This window comes from Ochotona princeps, chromosome 26, assembly GCF_030435755.1.
Source record: "Ochotona princeps isolate mOchPri1 chromosome 26, mOchPri1.hap1, whole genome shotgun sequence".
NCBI classification, from domain to species: domain Eukaryota; kingdom Metazoa; phylum Chordata; class Mammalia; order Lagomorpha; family Ochotonidae; genus Ochotona; species Ochotona princeps.
In genome coordinates, this window is record NC_080857.1 from 24,287,497 (window position 1) to 24,311,558 (window position 24,062).

Here is a 24,062-nt window from a genome sequence, read left to right on the forward strand (position 1 = left end):
CATATGGGCGCCGGTTCTAATCCCGGTAGCTCCACTTTCCATCCAGCTCCCTGCTTGTGGCCTGGGAAAGCAGTCGAGGATGACCCAAAGCTTTGGGACACTGCACCCGCGTGGGAGACCCGGAAGAGGTTCCTGGTTCTTAGCTTCGGATTGGCGCGCACCGGCCCGTTGTGGCTCACTTGGGGAGTGAAAACATCGGATGGAAGATCTTCCTCTCTGTCTCTCCTCCTCTCTGTATATCCGGCTTTCCAATAATAATAATAATAAAAAAATGTAAAGAAATTAATTAGCATAGATCTCTGAGACTAGGATTAATGACTATCTCTTGCTTTTGCCAAGATTTGGACATACGGAAATGGAAATGGAAGGCAGTTGATGAAGATCTGATAGTCAATTTAGAGGAAAGTTTACTTGATTTATCCTTTCAATGCCTCAGTTTCTCACATCTTAATGTGTAAGTCCATTCTGGCATGTTCTCCATTGACTACACTCAATCACAATTTGATTATAAAACTAAAAACTCTATTCTGGCAGTTTGCAATAATAACTACACCCCTAATCTAACATACAGATAAATACTAGTAAGTAGCTTGCAAATTCTCTTGAGAAATCTCAAATAATCACTGTGCAATGAGAAAAATGTATGTATGACAAGGAATAATGGAGTGATTCAAATGACACAAACAAAACATTAGTTTGCAAAGTAAAGGAAAAAATATGCTGTTATAAGAATTTTGCATGGCAAGTTTAAGAAATATCTAACATTGTGTGAAATTCTTATTTTGGTATTGATCTTTATTTCTGACAAATGTCTAGTTTTTGACACAAAGAATAAATTGTGATACCCTAAACATGCTGGGCTTTTCCCTATCTATGTCTTTGCAGATAATGCTGACTTAAACAGGAATGGAATTTTTCTTTTCTTTTTTTCCTGAAACTCTTCATGTAATATTTTAGATTCAGTTCATATGTCATCTCTTCACCCTTCTGTCTTTTATCAAAGCAAACTGGTTCACCAACTTATTCATCCATTCATCACATGTTGGGAAGGTACTATAAGCCAGACACCAAGGACCTGGCCATTGGGAAGGTACTATATGCCAGACACTGAGGATCTGGCTGACATATTCGAGGAGTTCACATGTACAGTGCATGCGAGGACAGTATGATATAGGGGAGAACGGAGACACACACAGAGTGAAATGGGAGACACCCAGAAGCTACCTAACCAGGAGTTTGTGGAATACTGAGAATATTCCTTGATGAGCTGACACATGAGCTGAGTGTCCAAGGCTGAGAACCAGAGAAATCAAACAGGTTACAGGTAGTTAAAACTCAATTTTTTCAAAAAAAAACCCATGAAGCTTTTTTTTTTTCAAATAAAGATTTATTCACCACTTTGAAAGGCAGAGTGACAAACAAAGGAAAGGTGAGATTGAACAAAAGAAGAGAGCCTATGATGGAACTCACTCTCCAAATGCCAATATCTGGGGCTTGGTCAGGTCAAAACCAGCAGCCAGAGACTCCAGTTGGGTCTCCCACATGTGTGTCAGCGAATCAAGCACGTGGACGATCATCAGCTGCCCTCCCAGACACATTAGCAGGAATCTGGATCAAAAGTGGGACTCCAACGGGTACTTCCAGATGGGATGCAGGATTTCCAAAGAGCAGTTTAATCTACTCCTCAGCACTGACCCCAGTGAGGGACTTTAAGCAGACTAATGACTTTAAGTTTGCTCACCATTGTAGTTTAAGTCTCTTGAAATACAATCAAATTTGATTTAAAAAGGTTTCCCAAGAGAAAAGATGTGAATAGAGAATGGTTTGGATGGATGTCATTTACTCTTTCTAAAAATAAATAAATAAACAACCTCCCCCCAACATTTTAATTTACACAGATTGTTCAAATTCATGTGGCACCATGTGATATTTTGATATATATGCACATTGTTATGTCCAATCAGGGTAAATTTATCTCAGCAAATATTTACTTCCTATGGTGAAAACATTCAAAAATATTTCTTCTGGTATTTAAAAATAATGTGATATGCTTTACGAATTTATGTGTCATGTTTTTTCAGGGGTCAAATTCATTGTCTCAGTATTGTTCCAACCTTAGTATATGTGCTGCTAAAGCAAGCATTGCATTTAGTCCTAATATTTTCATAATACTTGTATCTCTTATTTTGTATTTTTTACATATATATAGTGCTTGTGAAACTGATTTTTGCATGAAATACAATTCTTTGATGTTATGCATGTAATATTTATCTCAGTATCCTCAGTATGAAGCACAGTGTTTGTCATACTGGAAAAAAGAGGGCACTGAATAAACACTGAATGACTAAGTCAATGTAATCTGTGATGACAAATAGAGAGAAAATATTGAGCAGGCAGAGAAAATGCTCTTTTCTATAAAATACAACAAATCGCAACCAAAGAGGACATAAAACAGAGGATATTTTGCTTTTAAGCACAAACAGTTGGATGCCACCTATGGGCAAAGCAAGTGTTTGGCTACAACAGAAACATGGGCAAAGGGTACTTGGTTAAGCAATGATTAGGATGCCCATACCCCATATCAAAGTTGCTAGTTTTAATCCATGGCTCTGGTTTCTGATTTCAGCTTATTGCTAATGTGCCTAGGATGTGCCTCCCTTGGAGGCAGTAGTGATTACTCAAGGTCTACCACCGACAGGGAGACCTTAATTGAGGTCCTGGGTTCAGGTTTCAATCTGTTGGTCATTGTAGACCTTTGAGAAGTGACTTCACAAATAGGAGTTCTCTCTGTCTCTTAGTCTCTCAAATAAATAAAAATACCAGCATCTCATTTGGGCACTTCTATGAGTTCTCACTGTTCCACTTCCCATCCAGGTTCCTTGCTAATGTGCCTGGGAAAGCAGTGGAGGACAGCTGACATGATTGGTCCCCTGCACCCACATGGAGACCCGGTGGAAGCTCTTGGCTCCTGGCTTCAGCCTGGCCCAGCCCTGGCTGTTGCAGCTATTTGGACAGTGAATCAGTGGATGGAAGATTTTTCTCTCTTTGTCTTTCTGCCTCTTCCTCTTTGTAACTCTGGCTTTCCAATAAATTTATATTTTTTTTAAAGAAAGAAAAAAGCAGAGAATAAGTTTTGATCAGAATGGAGAAGAATTAGAACCCCTGCAAACTGTTGCTGGAATGATAGCATGCTGTAACCACTTTTGGAAATAACAATTCCTTAAAAATTAAATGTAACTGTCACATTATATGGAAACGCTATTTCCAGGTAAAATGTACAAAACAATTGGAAGCAGGATCTAGAAGAGATATTTGTACACCTATGTTCACAGAAACAATCTTCAGAAAAATCTAGAGGTAGAGGCTACTCAAATGTCCATCAACAAATAAACTAATAAACTAATAAAAATGTGGCATATACATACGAGGGAGATGATTCAGCCATAAAAAGGGAGGAAGTCCTGTCACATGTTACAACAGGACAAACCTCAAGTCATGCTGATTAAAATAAGTCAGAAAGACTTAATCATCATTCCACTTACATAACATATCTGAAGCAGTTAAATTCATAGGAATAGGGAAGATGGTGGTTACCATTTTCTGGGTCTAGGGCAAAAGGGGAGTCACTAAATGGTACAGAGTTTTGGATTTTCAAGACGAAGCACTTCTGGTTATCTGTTTCATGGCAAAGTGAACACATCATTACTGAACTGCACACCTAAGAATCATTAAGATAATAAATTTGATGTCACTTTTTTTTGACCACAATTTGTAAAAATGAATGAACCACTGGTACGTGCTACAACATAAATTCAAAAAATATTATGCTAAGCAGAAGATGCCATTCACAAAAGACAACATATTATAGGATCTCAATTATAAGAAGTACTGAGTAGGAAAAGTCTACCAGCAGTGGTTTAGGGCTGGACAGAGAGTAGTGAGAGGACAGGAAGATGCTAGATAAAAAGATGGGAAATTTTTGTGAGTTGAGAAAAATGTTGTAGGATTGATGGTGGTGATGGCTGTATGTGTCTGTGAACATATTAAACCTCTTGAACTTTGTACTGTAAGTAAAGAAATAACTCTTAATAGAGCATTTTTTAACATTAAAAGATAAGGACAAAAAGATGTAAAAAAAAGCATTTAACTATATTTAGAAAAGTCATAATTGTATCACTCATACCATCTGGTCTTTAAAGACTTTCTTCAAATATCATAGAATAAGAAAGAAACCATTCCATCTGGAAAGAAAAATATGCTTTATATTTAGTTAAGATTATTTATAAAAATTTAACTATATATATTTATTTATATATAACATATACTTTAAATACATATAAATATATATATAATTGATGAGCTCTTATTTTGAACAGATGCTAGCTAAATACAGTAGCTGTTCTTGCAGTCCCACTGGATTTTCCTTGCTTTTAATTTATTTTATCTGCACATATGATACAGGAAGAATCAAAGAAAGAAGGGAAAGGAGGAGCAAGGAAGGATGGAATAAGGAAGGAAGAAATATCTCCTATTCATCAGCTCACTCAAATGCTAGGGCTGGGCCAGGCTGAAACCAGGAGCCAGGAACTCCATCCAGGGCTCTAACATGGTGGCAGGAAGTCAAGGATGTGGGTTATCAAACTCCTGCTTCCTAGCTGCATCTTCAGGGAGCTGGCGCCAAAGCAGAGATGGAACTTGCTCCTAGGTCTAAAAAGGGATGTGGGCACCCAAAATGGTAGCTTATCCTGTGTACCACAACACCCATCCTCCTAATAATTCATTTATTTTACTTTATTTATAGTAAAGTAGTATTTGAGTGATAATCCCTAAATAATTGAGAGATTAGCACTGGGAGGGAAAATAGGGGAGGCTAATGTTAAGTTCTGTAAATCTGCCTAGGTTCTACTTGCAGTTTTCTAATTTAAATGTTTTTGAAGATATTAGTGATTTTACTCTAAGCCAGAAGCCAGGAACTCCATCTGGCTCTCCCACATGGGTGACAGGAACCCAAGTACTTGAGCCATCACCTGCTGCCTACCGGGGTGTGTATTACCAGGAAACTGGAATTGCGAGTAGAGTCAGAATTCAAACCCAGACTCTCCAATACAGGACTGTGGGTATCCCAAGGGGCATGCTTGTTAACTGCTGTGCCAAATGTCTGCCTTCACACGATTTTTAGAAAGGCAGCCTTGGCTTCAATCTTAAATAGGAACCAGGCAGCAGTAACTCTCACCTGGATATAATGACTATTTTAGGCTTAACATTTGGTGAATAAATAATATAGTGAGCAGCTGAAGCACTGGAAACCAAATGATGTAATGGAAGATGCATTTTCAGGAAATCATGAACAAAATTTATTTTTCCATGTTTGTTCACTCAAATGAGAATTGCATTGAGCTATAGTCAGTTTTCCCAATATGTCATTAGTATAACTAATCTGCCTGTTTAGGAATATTTGGAGGTGGGAGTTTACAACTTTTTCACAGGCTGCAAAGAGTATTTCACTTTGCTCAGTTGAGGCTGTGTGCCAAGAAGTTACAGTCCTGCTTTCAGAGTTGAGGAACTAATATCCACTCTATTCTGCTTTCCTCCATACACTGTATCCTATAAGTCAATTTGATGAAGACGATGAAATAAAAATTTACTTCTTCTTCATTCTGTATTGTTAGAGTTCTTACAGGGTTACATGTCACCTGGGCATTATAGACAACTAAGTGACCTCAAGGTTAATCAGGACACAGACAAGGCTGGCTGGTACATGGTTGTATGCTTACTTGTGCAGAGTGGTGAATGAATCAAAAGACTTTTAGACTTTTTGGGTTGTTATCAGGACACTCATGATTCAGCTTGCTATGTGCTAACAAAAACACATTCTCTACTAGCTGGAATGCAAGCATTATAGGTTTGAGTTAACCAGCCTAACATCTTCGGGAAGAATATTTCAGGTTAAAATAGCTGACAATAAACATGAATGAGATCAAGACACAATTTATTTCTTTTTTTTTTTGTTTAATAATCTTACTTAGTTTATTAGGGAACAAAGTGTCAAGGGCTACAGGGTGAAAGTGGGTAATACCATTGTTTCCACAGCAATATCAGTTTACTCTGTATCTGGGGTCAAGGAAAAATACAAAGGGAAAGGCCCCACCCAACCTCCCACCCATCCCAGATCCCAACAGGAGGCGCGCTCTGAGGGTCCTGCTCATACAGTTATGATTGTTCATTGGTTCTGGATTGCTGCCAATCTCAAGACACAATTTATTTCTAAAGTTAAATATGATTTACAGGGATTGAAAGAAAGTCTATTCCCTTTCAGTGAAAGTCAGTACATTAGTTAATACGTAGTTCCAAAAGTCATACTTTTCAAATGCGTCATTCAGAGCCATTGTGTTGTGTACTTGTATTTATCCAACTAAGGTGGCTCATTAACCGGCAATGTGATGAGTAAAGGGAAGAATTATAGCTCTTATGTCCTAAAATAAAACAAGTTTAAAGAAAGGTTGTACAATCTGGAATACTTAAAATACCATGAGAACCAGAAATGATTAAGTCAAAATTTAGCAGTACAAAAAGATACAATGGGATTGGTAATGGATTACTTAAGAAAGGTTCCCAAGTACTTCAAAGGATGGAAAGAAAAGCAATTGGCACAACACTTTAGGCCAAGGTCTACAGAAAGCACCTAGGCCTGTGGACCATCCAAGGTGGGTATGGAAAATTAATAGGCCTTAGAACTTACAGAGAATAAAGAGCCCCTAGGAGAACAGATGGAATATGTCATCTCTTACCTCTGTTCTCCACAACTAATGTCGTCTGACAACAACAAGCAGCATACTCTTTCCCCCTTCTCTTGCCAAAGACATCTCTCTCATCCCTCATTCCCTCCATAACCCTCTCCCTTCCTACACGTGGGTCTGTTATTCCAATCCCTCCACCTGTATAATGATCATTAAATATTAATGGTAAAAATAAAAACTATTTAAAAAATTACTTTCACCATTCTATTAAGAAAAGAAAATGAAAGGACAGTTAAAGCAGAAAAACTGGGATCAGAGGACTGCTTGGTAAACCTTGGATAAAGCAATGTGTTTTCTTGAAGGTTTTATTTAAATACAGATGCTTCCCACATACCACAGGGTTATATCCTGTATGCTATCATAAATTGAAAATATGAGTCAAAAATCACATTCGATACATTTAACCTTCTGAACATTCCAATTTAGCAACATAATACACCGTAGAGTATTAGCTGATAACTCTGACATATGGCTGGTGGGAGCTACTCAGTGTAAAAGTGTAGGCAGCGTAAGCCCAGGAAAAGATCAAAATGCAAAATCCACAGTATGGTTTCCACTGAAACTTTCATAATGTTATAAAGCTGAAACACTGTAAATCAGACATTTTTCAAATGGTTAACAAGGCACATAAGGCTATCTCCTATTACAGTCAGAAATTGGTATTTTAATAGCAGAAAAACAGATAATTTTTCTCATCTTTTTTTGATGAAAAGGATGGTTTATGGTATTATATACTATCAAGGCAGATCCTACAGTTGAAAAGAAAAAAAAAAAAAACAAGAATGAATGATAATTGTGATAATGCTTAGTAATTTCTTTCTCAGAAAAACTGCTTTAACATTACATGAATCTTGCTTGGGGAAAAAAAATGAAGAAAAGAAGAGGCAATGTGTAAACAGAACAGTACCTCGGTAATTGATGATCTCAGTCCCGAGCACCGGGGTCATCTCCAGGACTGTGATAAAGGCTTTGTCCATGGATGTCAGAGGAAAAGGAGACATTCGATGTCTTCTAGCCACCTTCGTGATATCGACAGCACTGTGACCTAAAAAAGAAAATAATTAACTGAGAGTATGATTCTGAAGCGCCAATTACAAATGAAATGATTTACAAATATCAATGACTCTAAATTTCAAATGTCCCCAAATTAATATTATAAGGAAAGAATTATTTCCTCTACTTCCAAAACGTAGACTATGCCAGGGGAACATTAAAGATTGCAATGTTACATTATATGTCAAAACTTGATGGAGTTTAATGATGCTATAGGCTAATCTTATTTGAGTGCTATGTGTCAAGGCACTGTTCTAAATTAACTCATTAATCTTCCCAACAACCTTATGATGAGGCACCATTATTACCCTTATTTCAAGATGAGGAGGAAAGATATATATATATATATATATATATATATATATATATATATATATATATATATATATATATCAATCATAGATATAGTAGCAGGAGAACCAGGATTTTAAAGTTAGGGAGTTTGGCTTCTAAGTTCATGTTCTTAGCCACTATACTAAACTCTGACTACTTAATGGATTAATTAGAAAAATGAGGTTTCCAAAATTAAATTTATTTAGGGCTTTATATGAAAATTTCTTTCTTTTGAGAAAGGATCATGAGAAAGGTTATTATTTAGCTGTCTCCCTGTGAGACCCCTTTCAGTTCTGTGGCATAATATCACCCACACCCTAAAACTAATGTATTTCCAGTTTAGCATTAACTCTAGACTTGCATATCAATGAATAGGTAGTAGATAATATTAATTTCTAAATTTTAATGATCTAACATGCATTTGGACTTGTACCAGATAGCTAATATCCAATACGTCAAAAATTAACCTCTAAATTCCCCACCTTCCAGTAACATCCATATGCTATCTTAATCTTTCTATTCCCATCTCAGTGAATAGCAATTCAGCTTCTCCACCCATTAGACTAAGACATTGGGGACATCCCTGGTGATTTTTTCTTTTCTTTCAGAAAAGTTTTCAAAACTGGAAAAACCTTAAGTTACACATCTTTAGGTTTGATTTGAATAACATTTTCTATTCAAAACTGCAGGTAACTACTCTAAGAAGGTTTATGTGTCATCTACTATTCATTTAAAATTGAAATTAATGTTAACGTCTTTATAACTCACTTTCCTTGAGATTCTGGCGCATTCAAAAGTATCATAAAACACATGGTCAAAACCAGTACAGCAAGCTAGACTGAGAGATAGTTGTGTCTGCTGTTTATTCAGCATGCTAGTCTCAGATCTGATCCTGTCATTGACATGTATTTATGACATGCTGTACATGTACAACCTTACAGAATGAATTTCTGTTTTCTATTTTTTTTACTTTTAAAACTTACATAAGGGGAACAAATTTCATGTATTTCATAAGCACAGTTTTAGCAGCATAACACGTGTCACCCTTCCGTCCCTCCCATTTTGATTTTTCCCGCTTTTCTTATTTTTTTTAAATTTTTACAATGACACACTTTTTTGCCTAGCTGGGGGATTGGTTTATACCACCAAGCATAATGGTCACTATTGCATCCATTCTGTTGCAAAATATAGTATTCCATTTTTAAAAACAGCTAAGTAGTATTCCATTTGTTTTCATAATTTCTTTATCCAGTCATCAGTTGATGGACATTAAGGTTGATTCCATATCACAGCTACTGCGAGGTGAGCTGATATAAACATGAAGGATCACATAACACTTTGATATGGTGTTTGTTTCCTTCAGTATACTGCCAGGATTGGAATGGCTGGGTCCTATGGTAGATCTATTTTCAGATCTCTGGGACATCTCCATCTGTTTTTACCAGTTTACATTCCCACCAATGGTGTATTAGGGTACTTTCCCCCTCTACATTCTCAACAGCATTTGTGATTTTTTGATTTTTGTGTGACAGCCTTTCTAACTGGGTAAAGGGATAACTCATTGTGGTTTTTATTTATATTTCCCCGATGGCTAGAGATTTTGGGCAAAACCAAATTTCTACTAGATAACATATTCAATTATTAGTGATATATATATGTGTGTGTGTGTGATATATATACATATATGTGTATGTGTGTGTGTGTATACACATATGAGCTTTTTGACCTAATACAGAAGGGTCTAATATCCTAAGTAGGTTTCCCTAACAAAACGTATAGCCTGAATTGAATTATTAGGAGACATCAGGAAATGCATCTGGTCTAAGTGGTTAGATGTTAGCTAAGGATGTTTTCATCTTTTGGGCTTCATGCAGTGATCAACTGGCTAATCCAACCCCTTCAAGTGCCAGGATCCCATATGGTGCCAGTTCATGCCCAGCTGCTCCACTTCTCATCCAGCTCCCTGCTTGAAGCACGGGAAAGCAGCAAAATCCCTGGGACCCTGTGCCCATGTGGGAGACCCGGAAGAAACTCCTGGTTTTGGATTGGTTCAGCTCTAGCCATTGTGGCCACTTGGTGAGGAAATCAGCATATGAAAATCTTTTTCTTGAGCCCAGCGCGGTGGCCTAGTGGCTAAAGTCCTCACCTTGAAGGTGCCGGGATCCCATATGGGCAGCAGTTCTAGTCCCAGCAGCCCCACCGCTCCCTGCTTGTGGCCTGGGCAGTCGAAGACGGCCCAAAGCCTTGGGATCCTGCATCCATTTGGGAGACCTGGAGGAGGTTCCTGGCTCTTGGCTCTGGATTGGTGCAGTATCAGCCATTGCAGTCAATTGGGGAGTGAATCATCGGACTGAAGATCTTCCTCTCTGTCTTTCCTCCTCTCTGTATATCTGACTTTGTGACAAAAACAAAAAATAGATATTTAATAAAAAAGTTTTTTTCTCTGTTTCTCCTTTTCTCTGCACATATGTCTTTCCAATTAAAAATAAAACAGTTCTTTAAAAAGATGCTGTGCAACACAGTCCAGGCTAGATCATACAGATTGACAGAGCAGATGGGTTATTTAGACTAACAAACACAATATACAACTTCAAACTTTAGCCTGGTCAATAATTTCAGTGTTTTCTCTACTTCTGAATAAAAGATGGACTCTTACTGAAACTGTTATATATATCTCGACAATAGAATGCTGGGCTTTCTTCCGCTGTCTAAACCTATAAGGCCACGATACATTTAAATAGAAGAATAATGGACCTGTGACTATAGTTGAAGGACTGTGAGACAGTTAGAGTACAGGAGAAAACAGTGCAAGGGCGGGGGTACTGCGAGGGTGGAAGGAAAAATCCCTGAGCTGAAGGAACTGTATCATGAAAAAAAAAAAAAAAAAAACCACAAGATTATACACATTGAGAAAAGTGAGTTCTTACTGTGAATTATTAGCCATATATATGTATGCTTATAAAAAAACATGTAATTGCAATTTATAAGTTGTGGTTTGCAAATAATTACAGTTGTAAATCACAAACAGTAGTAAAAATCTGCTAATGGCCTTAGGGAAAAAATTGTTCACTTAAAAAAATTAGAAGTACTTATTATTAATAGGCAAAAAAAACAAGTTTCCCCACCTTTTTTACTGTTCCATTTGTTAGAATAGTGACACAGTCAATTTAACAGGCAAAAACAAAAGGAAGAAAATATGATGATTACTTCTAAGTAAGGTCACATAATCAGGGAAATGAAAAACTGGCTTTGCTTAGCAAATTTATAATCTATGTAAAAGATTAAGTGATAATAGTGAAGATAAGATTATAAACAAATACAGGTAATTTTTAAGCTCAGAAGATATGTTTACAGAAAAATTATAAGGCTAAGAGGAGAAAAAGATAGTTCACTTCCTGTTAGGTGACATGGCCGGTACCCAATTTCTTGAGTTATTACTCTTCCTGCATTTACAGTGTTGGGAAGCTGAAGTCAAGAGCTGGAACAGGGAATCAAATCCAGGCACTCCAACTTGAGATGCAGTTGCCTTAACTGTTATGCATGTGCATACTAGAAATCATTAGATTTCTTATATCTATTATAAGAATTCTACATAAAAACAAAAGGAGACAAAGTTGAAGAGAAAGACTGGGTCAGGGAAGGCCTAGCATGTTATTGCAGGAAGTCTGAACTTTATTCCTAGAAAAGTATGATGTTTTTCATGTTTAAAACAGATTTAATGTTGTGGCCATTTGGTCTAGCAACTAAGAAATTCATCCTGTGCTTCACAGGGCCAGTGTTCACTGACCAGACCTGGCTTGTAGCTGCAGTTTTGTGCTAGTGTACACCCTAGAGGCAACTGTAACAGCTCCAGTGTCTAGGTTCCTACTGCCTTTGTAAAAGCCCTGGATTGTGTGGCTGACTCCCAGCTCTCACGTTCCAGTTCTTTCCTCAAATATCTGCAATGGCTGGGGGTAGGCCAGGTTGAAACCAGGAGTCTGAAACTCCAACTGGGTCTCTATGTGCATGGCACATGGAGTGGTACTTGGGACATCTTCTACTGCTTTCCCAGGCACGTTATCAGGAAACAGAACCAGAAATAGAGCAGACAGGGCTTGAACTGGTACTCATATGGGATGCCAGCATTGTAGGCAATGGCTTAACTGGCTGGATTACAGCATTGGCTACTTTGAGGAATTTTTGTTTTGTACAAAATTGTCTAAAACAAAAAGGGAACAGAAACTCTAAACAATGAACAGGCTAAAGTTTTCAACTGATATTAGGAAGTATTCCCCCAAAATTCAGATTTTAAAATTACTTTTTAAAGAAATTCTTTGGGGGTTGGTGTTATGGCAAAGCTGGTTAAGCTGCCACCTGAAATACAACATTCCATATGAGTGGCAGCTTGCATGTAGTCCTAGTTGCTCTACTTTCTTCCAATCCAGCCCTTTGCTAATGTGCCTGGAAAAGTAGCAGACAGAAGATGGCTTGAGTGATTGGGCCCCAACCACCCAGGTGGGAGACTCAGACGTAGGTCCTGACCCAATCCCAGCTCTTATACCCAGTTAAGGAGAGAACCAACAGATGAAGGATTTCTATCTGTCTGTCTGTCTGTCTCTCTCTATCCCTCCCTCCCTCTCCTGTAACTCTGCCTTTCAAATCAGATGAAATAAATGTGAAAGAAATTTCTTGGGTAAGACGAGATTTTGGTGTTGCAGTTAAGACACTGCTTGGGACAAGAGCAACACATCAGAAAATCTGGACATAAGTCTCAGCTCCACCATTGATTTCAGCATCAGTTTGGGAAGGCAGCAGGTGATGGATCAAGCACCTGGGTCACTGCAATGCCCATGGGAACTCCTGATTTGAATTCCGGTTCCTGGCTTTGGCATGGCACCGGCCAGGTGATTGCTGGTTTTGGGGGAGTGATAGAGTGGATTGGGTGATGTTGGGGGTGAAATCTTAGTTTCTCTTTCAAATAAATGAAATATTGTAATGTTTTAAAAAGAAATTCATTGTCCAATTTCATGCTAGAGGCTTTGGAAAGCACTGGAGGATGGCCCAGGGCCTTGAGCGCTTGCACCCATGTGGGAGATAACAGAGGAAGCTCCTGGATCCCAGACTGGTCCAGTTCTGGATGCTATGGTAATATGGGGAGTGAACTCTAACACTCTCTCACTCTCTGTAACTCTGCATTTCTTCTAAAATAAATAAATCTTTTAAAGTGGATTATCTTTTCCCCCCCATTTCTATGGATACTAATCCTCAGGAAGAAACCTGGGGTTCTTGCATCCACATGGGAGACCTGGAAGAGGCTCCTGGCTCATGGTTTCACACTTACTAAGCTCCAGCCATTTTGGCTACTTGGGAGGTGGGTGGTGTTGGTGGTGAAATAACCAACTGAAAATCTCTCTGTGTGCTTCTCCTTCTCTTTGTAACTGTGCCTTTCAAATAAATCTTTTAAAAAATAAAAAGATAAGTAACATGGTGCACATGTATGTGGTTATGACTATGTGATCCTAAAAAACCATTCGGATTTGGTTTCTACACTCCTAGTGTCATTCACATAGAACTCTGGTATCTGGAAAACAAATATTCAAGCTATAGCGACACTATATGATTTAATGAGTCCTTAGAAATGGAACCTCTCCCTGGCACCCGAGGCAACACATTTTTTTTCCTATGAGTTGCAATGGGCTCTTAAATAATTGCTTACTCTTATTCTACCTAATTATCATGAAAGCTCTTCCCTAGGATCACATCCTAAATGTGACAAGGTAGCAGACCTTAAGAACTTCACCAGAGCCTGTCACTTGGCAAACATTAAGAAAGCTGATATCTGCACCAATGGAGTAGGGTTTTGGGATTAGTCCATGATTTGGAATGCTTTGGAGTTATGGAAGAATTCTTTACTTTAGCAGATACCCCAGTCCTAGACTTTAGCTATTTTAATTAACAGTACACTAAAACAGTGACTATTAAAATGTATGAATTTAAGAAGGAGATATTATGGAAGCTAAAACAAATGCTTTGACTGATAATCATTCTAGGTAGACAATTCTCAGTAAGATAACAGCTTTTAAGATATCCAAAAAGACTAACTCTGGTTTAAAAGTAGTTCACAGCTTGTACTGTGGAATACCACAGCTCCAGGGTCGGAGAGAGAGAGAAAATAAAAATAATTAACCAGGAGAAATTTAAATGTGAAACGCATTGTTGACAATTTAGTAACATCAAAAGATCCAAACAGAATCTTGCAAAAATTTTCCATGAAATCTTCCTATCTGAATGTTTGGGTCCCCTCTAAAATTCATTTAGAAATGAATCCCCAAGGTAGCAGTAAAAGGAGGTGGAGCCATTAGGAAGTCATTAGGTAATAAACGTACCCCTAACATTTATGTGAAGAATTGCAGGTTGTAAGTGTAATTCTTCCACAGGGTGACGGTACAGCATTTGTCACCTCTGGAAGAAGCAGTATTCAAGGCCATCTTGGAAGCTGAGACAAAGGCCCTTCTAGAGACATACAGTGCTCTGAAACACCTCAGACTTGTGGCTACTTGAGAGATACAGAGCTTCCATCCAAGATTAACAGAACAAGACAGATGCTCATAACCTAATCTGTGCTGTTTTGTTCTTTTTTTTTTTTTTTCCAATAAAGGCCTTTTCTAAACTGTTACTTGTATTGTCATATTTCAGAATATGATACTAAAGTACTGTTGTTTGCATTTTTAATCATTCACTGGTGTGTTCAGTACCTTATTATTTACTTGTGGACTTGCTACAACTTGCAATTAAAATAGTTTCTAATCATACAGAAACTATTAGCAGACCCCTCATTGTCTGTCTCCATTCCTTGAACCTTTCCCACCTGATAAACTCTGAAGTCCCTTGATTTTATTGAAAAATTTACTTATCAGCTCAAGAAACGAGCCTTGTGGGACGGTTTTGAGTTCTCCCTACTCAGGGTGATGAATTCTTCTCATGTGTTTCTTGAATTGACTATCCTCAAGGAAAGCATTTCCAAAATGTAAGCAACACATAATTATTGTTTTTTTAAACATATATAAAAATGTGTCAACACAGATCAGTAGATCCTAGAGGAGTTGGAAGTGTTAGACCCCAATAGAGTCTATCTAGAACTACCCAAATAGCAGTACATGGCAAAAAGAAAAAAAGATTAAAAAAATTAGTAGTTTAAATAAGCAATGACACATTTAAGTTAAGTTCAGATATAGAACATTTCATGGTGGTGAAAATATCTTGGATGTGGCCAGATATGATTTATTTAATTGGCATCAAGAGGAAAGACCATAAACCTAACTCACAGAATGAGGAGGATATCATGCTATTGATTTTGATTCAAATGGTTTTATGGGCCATCTGCACGATACCCTAAAAAACACTGCCACAAAAACTTGGCTCATGCTGAGGGCCATGCAGAGCCGTTCATTAGCCATCAAGCCAATAAGAGCATAAATGTAATGAAAGACACAAAGATTCAGGATAGATGTGGAGTTAAGATGAATAATAAACAGAAATTATATGGTAATAATGATAGAATATCACTTTTTAAATATGCTTATCTTTGTTATTTTATTTTAATGAATCATTGCTTTCTGACCTTCAGCATTCTCAATCTTACTTTAGGATGTAATTACATTAAGGTAACATGGGATTTTATATCCTTTATTACTGAAACACCTCCATGGGACTTTCATATTTGTCAAACTGTTATTGAAACTCGGGAAAATACATGAATTAAACATGTCAATTTTTATTTGTAATTTATATAGCTCTACTATAAAGTCTTGAGCAAGCAATAATAGTGTGCCTGCCAAGAGTTTTCAGTTAAAATAACAGATTTACAACACAGAAATAAAAAATTCATGAAAATTGAAAGTTTTTGTTTTGGCTTTCTGAAGTTCTCCAATCAACTTATTTGTTAAATAATACTTATATTCTACTGGAAATCTAAATTGTTTCACTTATTAAATCTCTTTGTACTGTGGGTTCCCAGCAGATCTATTCCAAAATGACTGCAATTCTTTTGATAAAGATCAGGAAGAAGATGGCATGGTATCATTAAGCTATTATTTGACAGAGAATAATAAAGTAGAATCTAGGTATTACTTTTGTCTTAGGATATAAAGCTTTCAAGGTACAGCTTTAAGTCTGACATCATTTCAAGGATGCAAGTAAGGAAAAGCTATTTAAAATTCCTTTTTATAAAACAGCAGAATGAATAATACACAAAGCTAAATGACTCCTGAGTTAATGCTATTAGTGACTGAAAAGGATACAATTAAAAATTCTCTATGCTTGGTTCAGGACATAATATTCTAAAACATGCTGCCTGTGAAGGTAAGCTATTTCAGGATTTCAGAGTCACAAAATGATAATGATGTACTTCTCTTATTTTCAACATATTCTCTCTCCCTGACTTAGTCTCCTTTAATGGACCTCAGTATTGCTGTCTTCAGTTTGATCTGTTTTCAAATAACAATCTGGTGGTGAAGAAACTAAAGAGGGTCTCATTTAGATTCACCAAGGAGTGCATTCCTGCTCTAGAAGTGTATCAAAGTTCTGCTCTCAGTTGACAAAAGCATCTAAGAAACTACTCGTTCCATTTTGATGTTAGTATTTTTGAAAGTTGAAGATACTAGCATTCAGATATTTGATGTAAACTTCCCCATTGATTTCCATACTTTCACCAAGATTTCATTTGTAGTTCTATTTACAGATATCTGAACCACAAATTCTAATTCAGCAGTTTGCTCTAACATGATGAAACACTTACTGGCTCTGAGAATGTTCTCCTTGCTGCTGCATCTGGACTGGACCTGTAGAAAGAGCATATACTCAGTAATTTAGGGCTCAAAACACAGATAGCCAAGCATGTATAATTAATGGGCAAGCTCCTGCGGTTTGGGAGTAAGGCTCTTTATATCCCAGATGTTACAACATATTAGTAAACATATATCATAACTTATTACTAAAAATGTTATTTTATTCCATACATTTCCAAGTTCATCTTCTCCTTAAAGAAAGAGATTACTTCCAGAGAAAGAAATGTGGGTTACAATACTACAAATTGGACAGAAATGAAAACCAATGGGGATTTAAAATGCTTTCATGGAAGATCAGTAACTGGCTGTTGACATCAGTGGATTTAACCAAGCATGGATTAAAAAAAAATCTTAGGGAAAAACCTACATCTGCATTGAACATATACAGAATATTTTTCCCTGATATTGTTCTCTAACAATACAGTATAATAGCTACTTAAAAAGTGTTTGCTGTGTATTAGTTTAATACAAGTAATCTAAGTTATTTCTATTATACAGGAGGATGTGTTCAGGTTGTGTGCAGATACTATGCCATTTTATTTCAGGGACTGAGTATTTCAGAATATTGGTAGTTGTTCGAACCAAGCAATGATCATATATGGGAAAAAATTCAAGCTGCTGCATATTAACTTGTAAATATAGTTCAGTATTTAGCATAAGTTACATCATTTAGTATATTTCTTGACTATAATGAAATTCAAGCAATAAAGTAATACTTATATACTATTATAATTTTAGTACATATGTTAATGACAGGAATTTCTCACATAGAATATTTTTCTAACATTTTTGGTCATTTATCAGCCACAACTGTTCTAAAATATGACTTAAATTGATAATCAATTAAATTGAACAAACTGGTTTATTAATTCATAGCTATATACTAATCAGAAATCCTTGTTTTTTGGTTGAAATACTTATGTTGGATTGCATTGACATTGTTGTTAATTTCAGAGGAAACTGCATTTAAGTTCCATACTCTTTTTCCACTCCCCAGCAGCTTGCCCCCAATTGATTATACACAAAAAATTAATTTCTATATTATAACACAATCTACTATTGTAATGAAACAATTTATGAAAGGGATGTTGAAACTTAGGGTGGGTTATGATTGTCCTTCCCTGAAAAAAACAACTGTTAATGTTTAAAGAAACAACAACAATAAAAATGTCACAGATACATACAAGAAAAAGAATACATACATCAAGAAAATGGGGAGGGGAGAGGAGGTAATATCAAATGGTAAGGTTATTCTCTTTTGGCCCAGGCTGCTCAACTAGTTTTAAATATCCCAGATTGAAGAAATTAAATTGGAAGGTAAAACTTTTTCTGTCTGTTGGTTTGTTTTACTCAAAATTCTTACTGAAGAATAATTCTGGACCAAATGAGATATAAATTTATTAATGTTTAAAGAAAAAACAAACAGGGAAGAAGACATGAGAGTAAGGAAAAGAAAAGGCAGAGAGAAGCTTAGGATATAAATCCAGACTATATAAAAGCAAGGATAGGTTTATAGAAGAGGACAATGCATATATGGAAAATTTCTGCTATTTTCTATTAAGTCATATCAAGAGGATAAGAATGAGTAATGAACTTGCTGCAAAATAAATAAGCAAGTTGGCATACAATGAAATGAAAATAATGATACTACTAAAGCCTTAAAGGAGAAAAGAAACAAACACCAGTGGACAAACTAATAGACAAGCTTCAGTAGGGAAACTACATTTTAAAAAGTGACTCAAGGAACACAAGAGAAATCTAAAAGGGAAACATCTGTGAGAGAAGAGGAAAATGTTGAAAGACAAAAACAGAGTTCAAGGAAGTCAAATGGAAGTCAAGAAAGTCTTTAACAAGATGTAGAAACAGAAGGAGCCCAAACCCATAGCGCAAAGCACTGTTTGCGAATGGAAAGCAGCTCCTTTGATCAGTAATAGTTACTCTTAAGTCGTAGCCTCTATTCCTCCAGAGTTCATCTTTAAGCCCTTCCAATCTAGAGTGGAGCTAGTGTATGGGTAGAAACAAGAGATTTACAATGAACAGAGCAGTTCAGATGGGTAGTTCAAATTGTCTTATAATGTTCCAACAGATTTACATGATGTCTATTATATACATTGCACAATGTATATAATTGAAATGGTAGTGAGGAATTTGCTGGTTTTAGCAAAAAAAATTAAATTAAAAAACAAATAAAAATTGGGCATAACATGCATTTAATAAAAATGCCTAAGTGTTGCTTTGTGGTACTTTAGTTCAGAACTAAATTTTTATAACAATTTTATTTAGAGAAATATGCATGAGGAAAGCAGATCTTTGAGTCTGAGCATTAAAGAAAGTTCATAATGTTATTACCAATGTTTTCCCATTTATATTACAATGGCTATTTGTACCAGATTTGGGGAAATCATTACATTTAAAATCAATCAGTTATAAGAGTACTTTGGTCTTCTTGATATATAATCACATCCATTGAAGCAACTAAGTTTTTAAAGTGTGTTACTGTTTATGCAATGTTGCAAATGACCTTATGTCTTTTATTATGAATCTGATCATTGTTGTAACAATTGTCTCAACTGGTGAACTTCAATGCATACATTTTACCTAACTCACAATGTGATTGGCTTTACTTCAAAGAATTAAGTTGAATGACACCTATATCTCTTGTTCTGACTTATACGGAATATAACGAAGAGAACACAGATCCTGTTTCAAGTTTCATGGTTTGTTGTTCTATTTTTTTTCTCTTACCCTTGGTTTACTCAACGAAAAAAAAAAAAGGAAAGTCTGAAAAACAAAATAAAACTAAGATTTTGGTTTAATATCAAATTTATCAGGGATTAAAATGAAGGATTGAATGAACAGTATAATATTAGATTACTTACTATTTTATTCTATTGGGACATGTTATTGGATTATAATTGACATCTAACTTTACGGTGTTGGCAAACAATTCTCATTCCAATTGGAATGAAAGCTAAAATAACATGTAGAAACAGTATATTATATTAGAGGAGGAAATGAAAAACAGTCAGGACTTACTAAAATAGTAATAGTGCTTACTGTAACTGAACTACTACTTTACTAATTAAGTATACAATGAAACATCAAATAATTCAATTCAACATGTGTTTACATGTGTAATACAATATTTGCTGAAAATCACGTTGTCTATTAAGAAATCTTAAGCTATGAAACAGAAAACAGGAGGGACAGCACATAATGGTGAAGAATAAAAGCAAAAATGCCTTTAAAAAAAGCTGAGAAAAGTTTAACAAACACAATTTTTAAATACATTTAGAGAAATCACTTACCTTATGTTTAGGTCATAACAAGAATAGCACAGTGTTTAAAGTCAGCTCTTCATTATGGGAAGTACAATTGAAAGCCATAGGTTATAATAACATGAATTGCTACACAGAAATGAAGATCTTTTCAGCCCAACATGAAAAGCTAACTCTTATGCAAGAACATTTCAACTGACATGTAATGGACATGAAGAACTGTGGGGGTGGAAATGTCAAAACACACCAAAACATAACTCTCACATCCAAAAGTGAGAGATGGTCCAATCTCTCAGGACACAGATTTCATCTGCGACCATAATGTGTGACATAGAAAGGAGGACACATCACTCAAACAAGTCAAAGATGCATGCATGATGTAACTATCCATCGACTTCCCCACCTCCTACCGCACTGATACACACAAGCCCACTAAGATACAGGGAAAGAATGTAGTGCCAAGCTGTTATGAAGAAAGCAGGACACACGGAAGCACAGCAGTGGTCATGTGATTTGAGAGGTGTTCTTCCCTTAAACCATCCCATCACCATGCTTATTTGAAAGAAGCCAGGAAAAGATTCCTTTTCAATGCTGCAGTAGCTACGAGCCCCCAGCTTGAAGCTAGTGTGTGGAATTTTGATCACCGTTCCCTGCGATGTCAGGGGCTCTCCAGTGGAAGCCGGATGTGTAACACCAGTTAGTAAGGTATGAATGTGTGAAAAACAAACATCTTTCTCCTTTCTGCATGTCACAGAAGTAAGGGAGGAGAGAAACAAATAGAATCAAACCAATGTGGAAAATTGGTTCGTAACAATATAAGGATGTGTAAATATTAAAATCAAGACATTTGATTGTAGGTTAACACAAACAGGCTTCACAAAAATTTCCTCCATTTTGCTGCTCACCAGGCTAATTTGAATTCTTTTTCCTTTAATACTATAAAGCATGGTTCATATAGACATACTGAGTATTTGTCCAGATTGGTCAAAAGCAAGAACAAAAGAAGTCTCTTTGATGGACCTTAAAAAAATCCTATCTCTGTATTTTAGCTTTAGTCAGTTTATTGGCCAGTAGTCTCATTTTACATTACATGGTGAGTTTTTATACACCTGTGTGCTTAAGTTAATTAGAAATCCTATGGTTTACAAAGATTCAAGTTTAGTTTCTGCATTGTTCAAAGAAAACAACAAAAAGGGTTGCCTATTTAGAAACTAAGTTTCCTGCTTACTTTGCTATACTATCAATGAAATGTATTTAATATATGCTGTTACTGTCAATAATAGGATATCATTGGAAAAATTTCCACATTAACTTTTCATCACTGATGACAGTAACTAGTTAACTTCATCTAATTTGTTTTGTCTGAGAATAATTCAGATTCATGTGTGGCATCTCAGTTTAGTTGACAGATTTGTAATTATTCAAAGACCATTTGGCTGTATTATTATTTTCTCTCCTCCATTCCAGGCCAGGAGAGCTTGGCATTCACTTTAGCATGGCTTTAATTGTTTAGGCTTTGGGTCCTTCCATAATCTGTTTCCTCATTGGAAAAGTTAAGATTGCTGTGGTTCAAAGGAGAAAGTGCAAGCATCAGTGATTTTTACAAAGATGAAAAATACCAGGAGTTGTTATGATCACTGGCATCATTGCCAACTTTGAGATAATTCATATTATATAACTTTATTATAAGAGGAAAGCTCTTGTTCTTGATCCAAAGAGAAGGGGGGAAATAATCCACATACAGCTTTCTGTTTCTCTGCAGGAACTGGCCAGAAATTTACACAGGGCTATGTGCATAGAAGGAACATAAACCATATAATCCAAGGTCCATATGTGAAGTATGAGCCAGCTCCTCTAGAAAATGTCTTGCACTTTTGAGATTTTACACATGAGAAAAGCTGTGTATTTTCTCTGGAATATTCCTTTCCTCATTTTCCTATCCAAATTAAAATTATCTTTTAAGATTTAGTTTACACTGAATCAGCTGGAAAAATATATCCGTTTCCTTAATCAGAAACATTATATTCTTTCCCTAATTCTTTTAATAGTGTTGAGTTATAATTTATCTACAATGAAACTCATTCATTTTATCCAATCTGATGACTTTTAATAAAGGATCTTATCACACCCTTTCTTATAGAACTTGTCATAGTTACTCATATTCTGACTGTTATGGGTTCCCAAATAACATGGTTCCAAGAGAGAAATGACCATAACCTTGATTCTCCTTGTATTTCTTATTCTATCAAATACAGTGCTTTGCACAAAGCAAAGATCTATTTACTAAGTCTGAATGTTTCTTTCATAACATTGTTCCTTTTAATCTTAGCAAACTATTTTTGGATAATACATGTATTATCACAGCCATGACTGTACTATATAAAGTTGTTTTATTAGCTTATAAGGGATAATTGTGCTTAAATGTAGTTAAGAAATAAAATAGTTAAAGTGTGTCAACTGTAATTAAGAATTACTTGAGTATCCTTCGGAATTACTTCAAGAATTTAGAAAACACATTACTACTAATATTACTTAAGATTACTTAAACAGTAAACTTTTTAGTCTAGCAAATGCTTTCTACACCAAATGCTTTCCTGTTTCTAAAAGAACAGGATGTCCCATGTTTCATATGGTCCAGGTCGTTAGGAATGATACAAAGAACAGATTTATAGATGAAGAGAAAGTTTTGATATCTCACGGTCCTTTCAGAATTCAACTTTTGTACCTTAACTAAATTTATACAAGAGTAATTCGGTTCTTCAATTTTATACAAACTTATTTTTGAGTACTATTTATTCATAGAAATAAAACTTAAGAAGGTAGAGCACAGAGGCCTGTTGGCATTTACTGAAATTTACTTGTCTCTTTAGGATAGCCAGGAACAGAAGGGAAGTAAGGTTTAATTTAAGCTAATAACTCTACAATATTAAACTCTAGTTTGCTTCACTTTTCACTTCTTACCCAAAGATGTAGAATTTGTTTAGTAAAGCTGTCTTCAGTAGTTCCACTAGGTCACCATTTTACAGGAATAAATTAGGATACAAGTATCTGGATCATCTGAGATTAAGGATAACTACTTTGTGTTTAGATTTCTGATATCACAATACATACTCAACTGAAGAACTCAGAATTCTGGCTTATTCATGTTATGAAAAATGGAATGTTCCTTGGAATATACTGATATGGTTTCTGATACTAGGTTTTATTCTTTCTAGCTGTGTGACCTTAAACATGACATTCAACATTTGGAGCGTTACTTTTCTTATTCATAAAATAGAGAAAATTAAGTAAGGTAAGTGAATGTCAAAACTATCATAAAATGAAAAGAGTATTACAAATCTAAGTCAGTAGTACTATTCTTGTGCAATTTTTAAATCACATACATTATATATAGGGAGAATGGGGGGGCAGAATGGGAATAAGAATTTATTCCAGCTCATGCTATCAATTGATGACAAATAATAGGGTATAACTGCCAATTCAAGACTATAGTTTCAGTAAAGGCAAAAATTAGAGGCTCAGTAAAGGTCCAAGGTTATTTCTGCAAGGTTTAATCAGGTCCTGCATTACACGACCTTTAATTAAGTTATATCCTCTTTATGAATCTTACTTGCCTCGTGTGCAAAATAAGAACATTTCTACAGGTTTTAAATGAAATTGATGGGTACTTTGAAAGAACCCCTGGATAAAAGTAAAAGGTCCATTCACTAGGATGGAGAAACAAAGAATACAATCTTTATATTCAGTAATTTAATACTATTTTATTTCATTATGAG

At 35.8% G+C, this 24,062-nt stretch overlaps 1 protein-coding gene, 1 long non-coding RNA gene and 1 other non-coding gene across 6 annotated transcripts in view; 1 reads left to right on the forward strand and 2 right to left on the reverse strand.

Annotated features, from left to right (window-relative positions):
* The window catches only part of GPHN (gephyrin), a 352,857-nt gene that overhangs the window by 83,146 nt on the left and 245,649 nt on the right, over window positions 1-24,062 (reverse strand). For all 4 annotated transcript variants that reach the window (XM_004584467.3, XM_058655546.1, XM_058655544.1 and 1 more), the window contains 2 exons: window positions 16,960-17,002; window positions 7,705-7,842 (listed from right to left, as the gene is read on the reverse strand). In XM_004584467.3, coding sequence (XP_004584524.1) covers window positions 7,705-7,842; window positions 16,960-17,002 — 181 coding nt within the window. The remainder of the gene's footprint in view (window positions 1-7,704; window positions 7,843-16,959; window positions 17,003-24,062) is intronic.
* LOC118759838 (U6 spliceosomal RNA) lies at window positions 2,037-2,139 on the reverse strand. The gene has a single exon (XR_004996419.2). It is a non-coding gene; the product is annotated as a U6 spliceosomal RNA (small nuclear RNA).
* The window catches only part of LOC131478048 (uncharacterized), a 48,302-nt gene continuing 44,930 nt past the window's right edge, over window positions 20,691-24,062 (forward strand). Inside the window, exon 1 of the long non-coding RNA XR_009244280.1 lies at window positions 20,691-20,991. This is a non-coding gene — a long non-coding RNA (uncharacterized LOC131478048). The remainder of the gene's footprint in view (window positions 20,992-24,062) is intronic.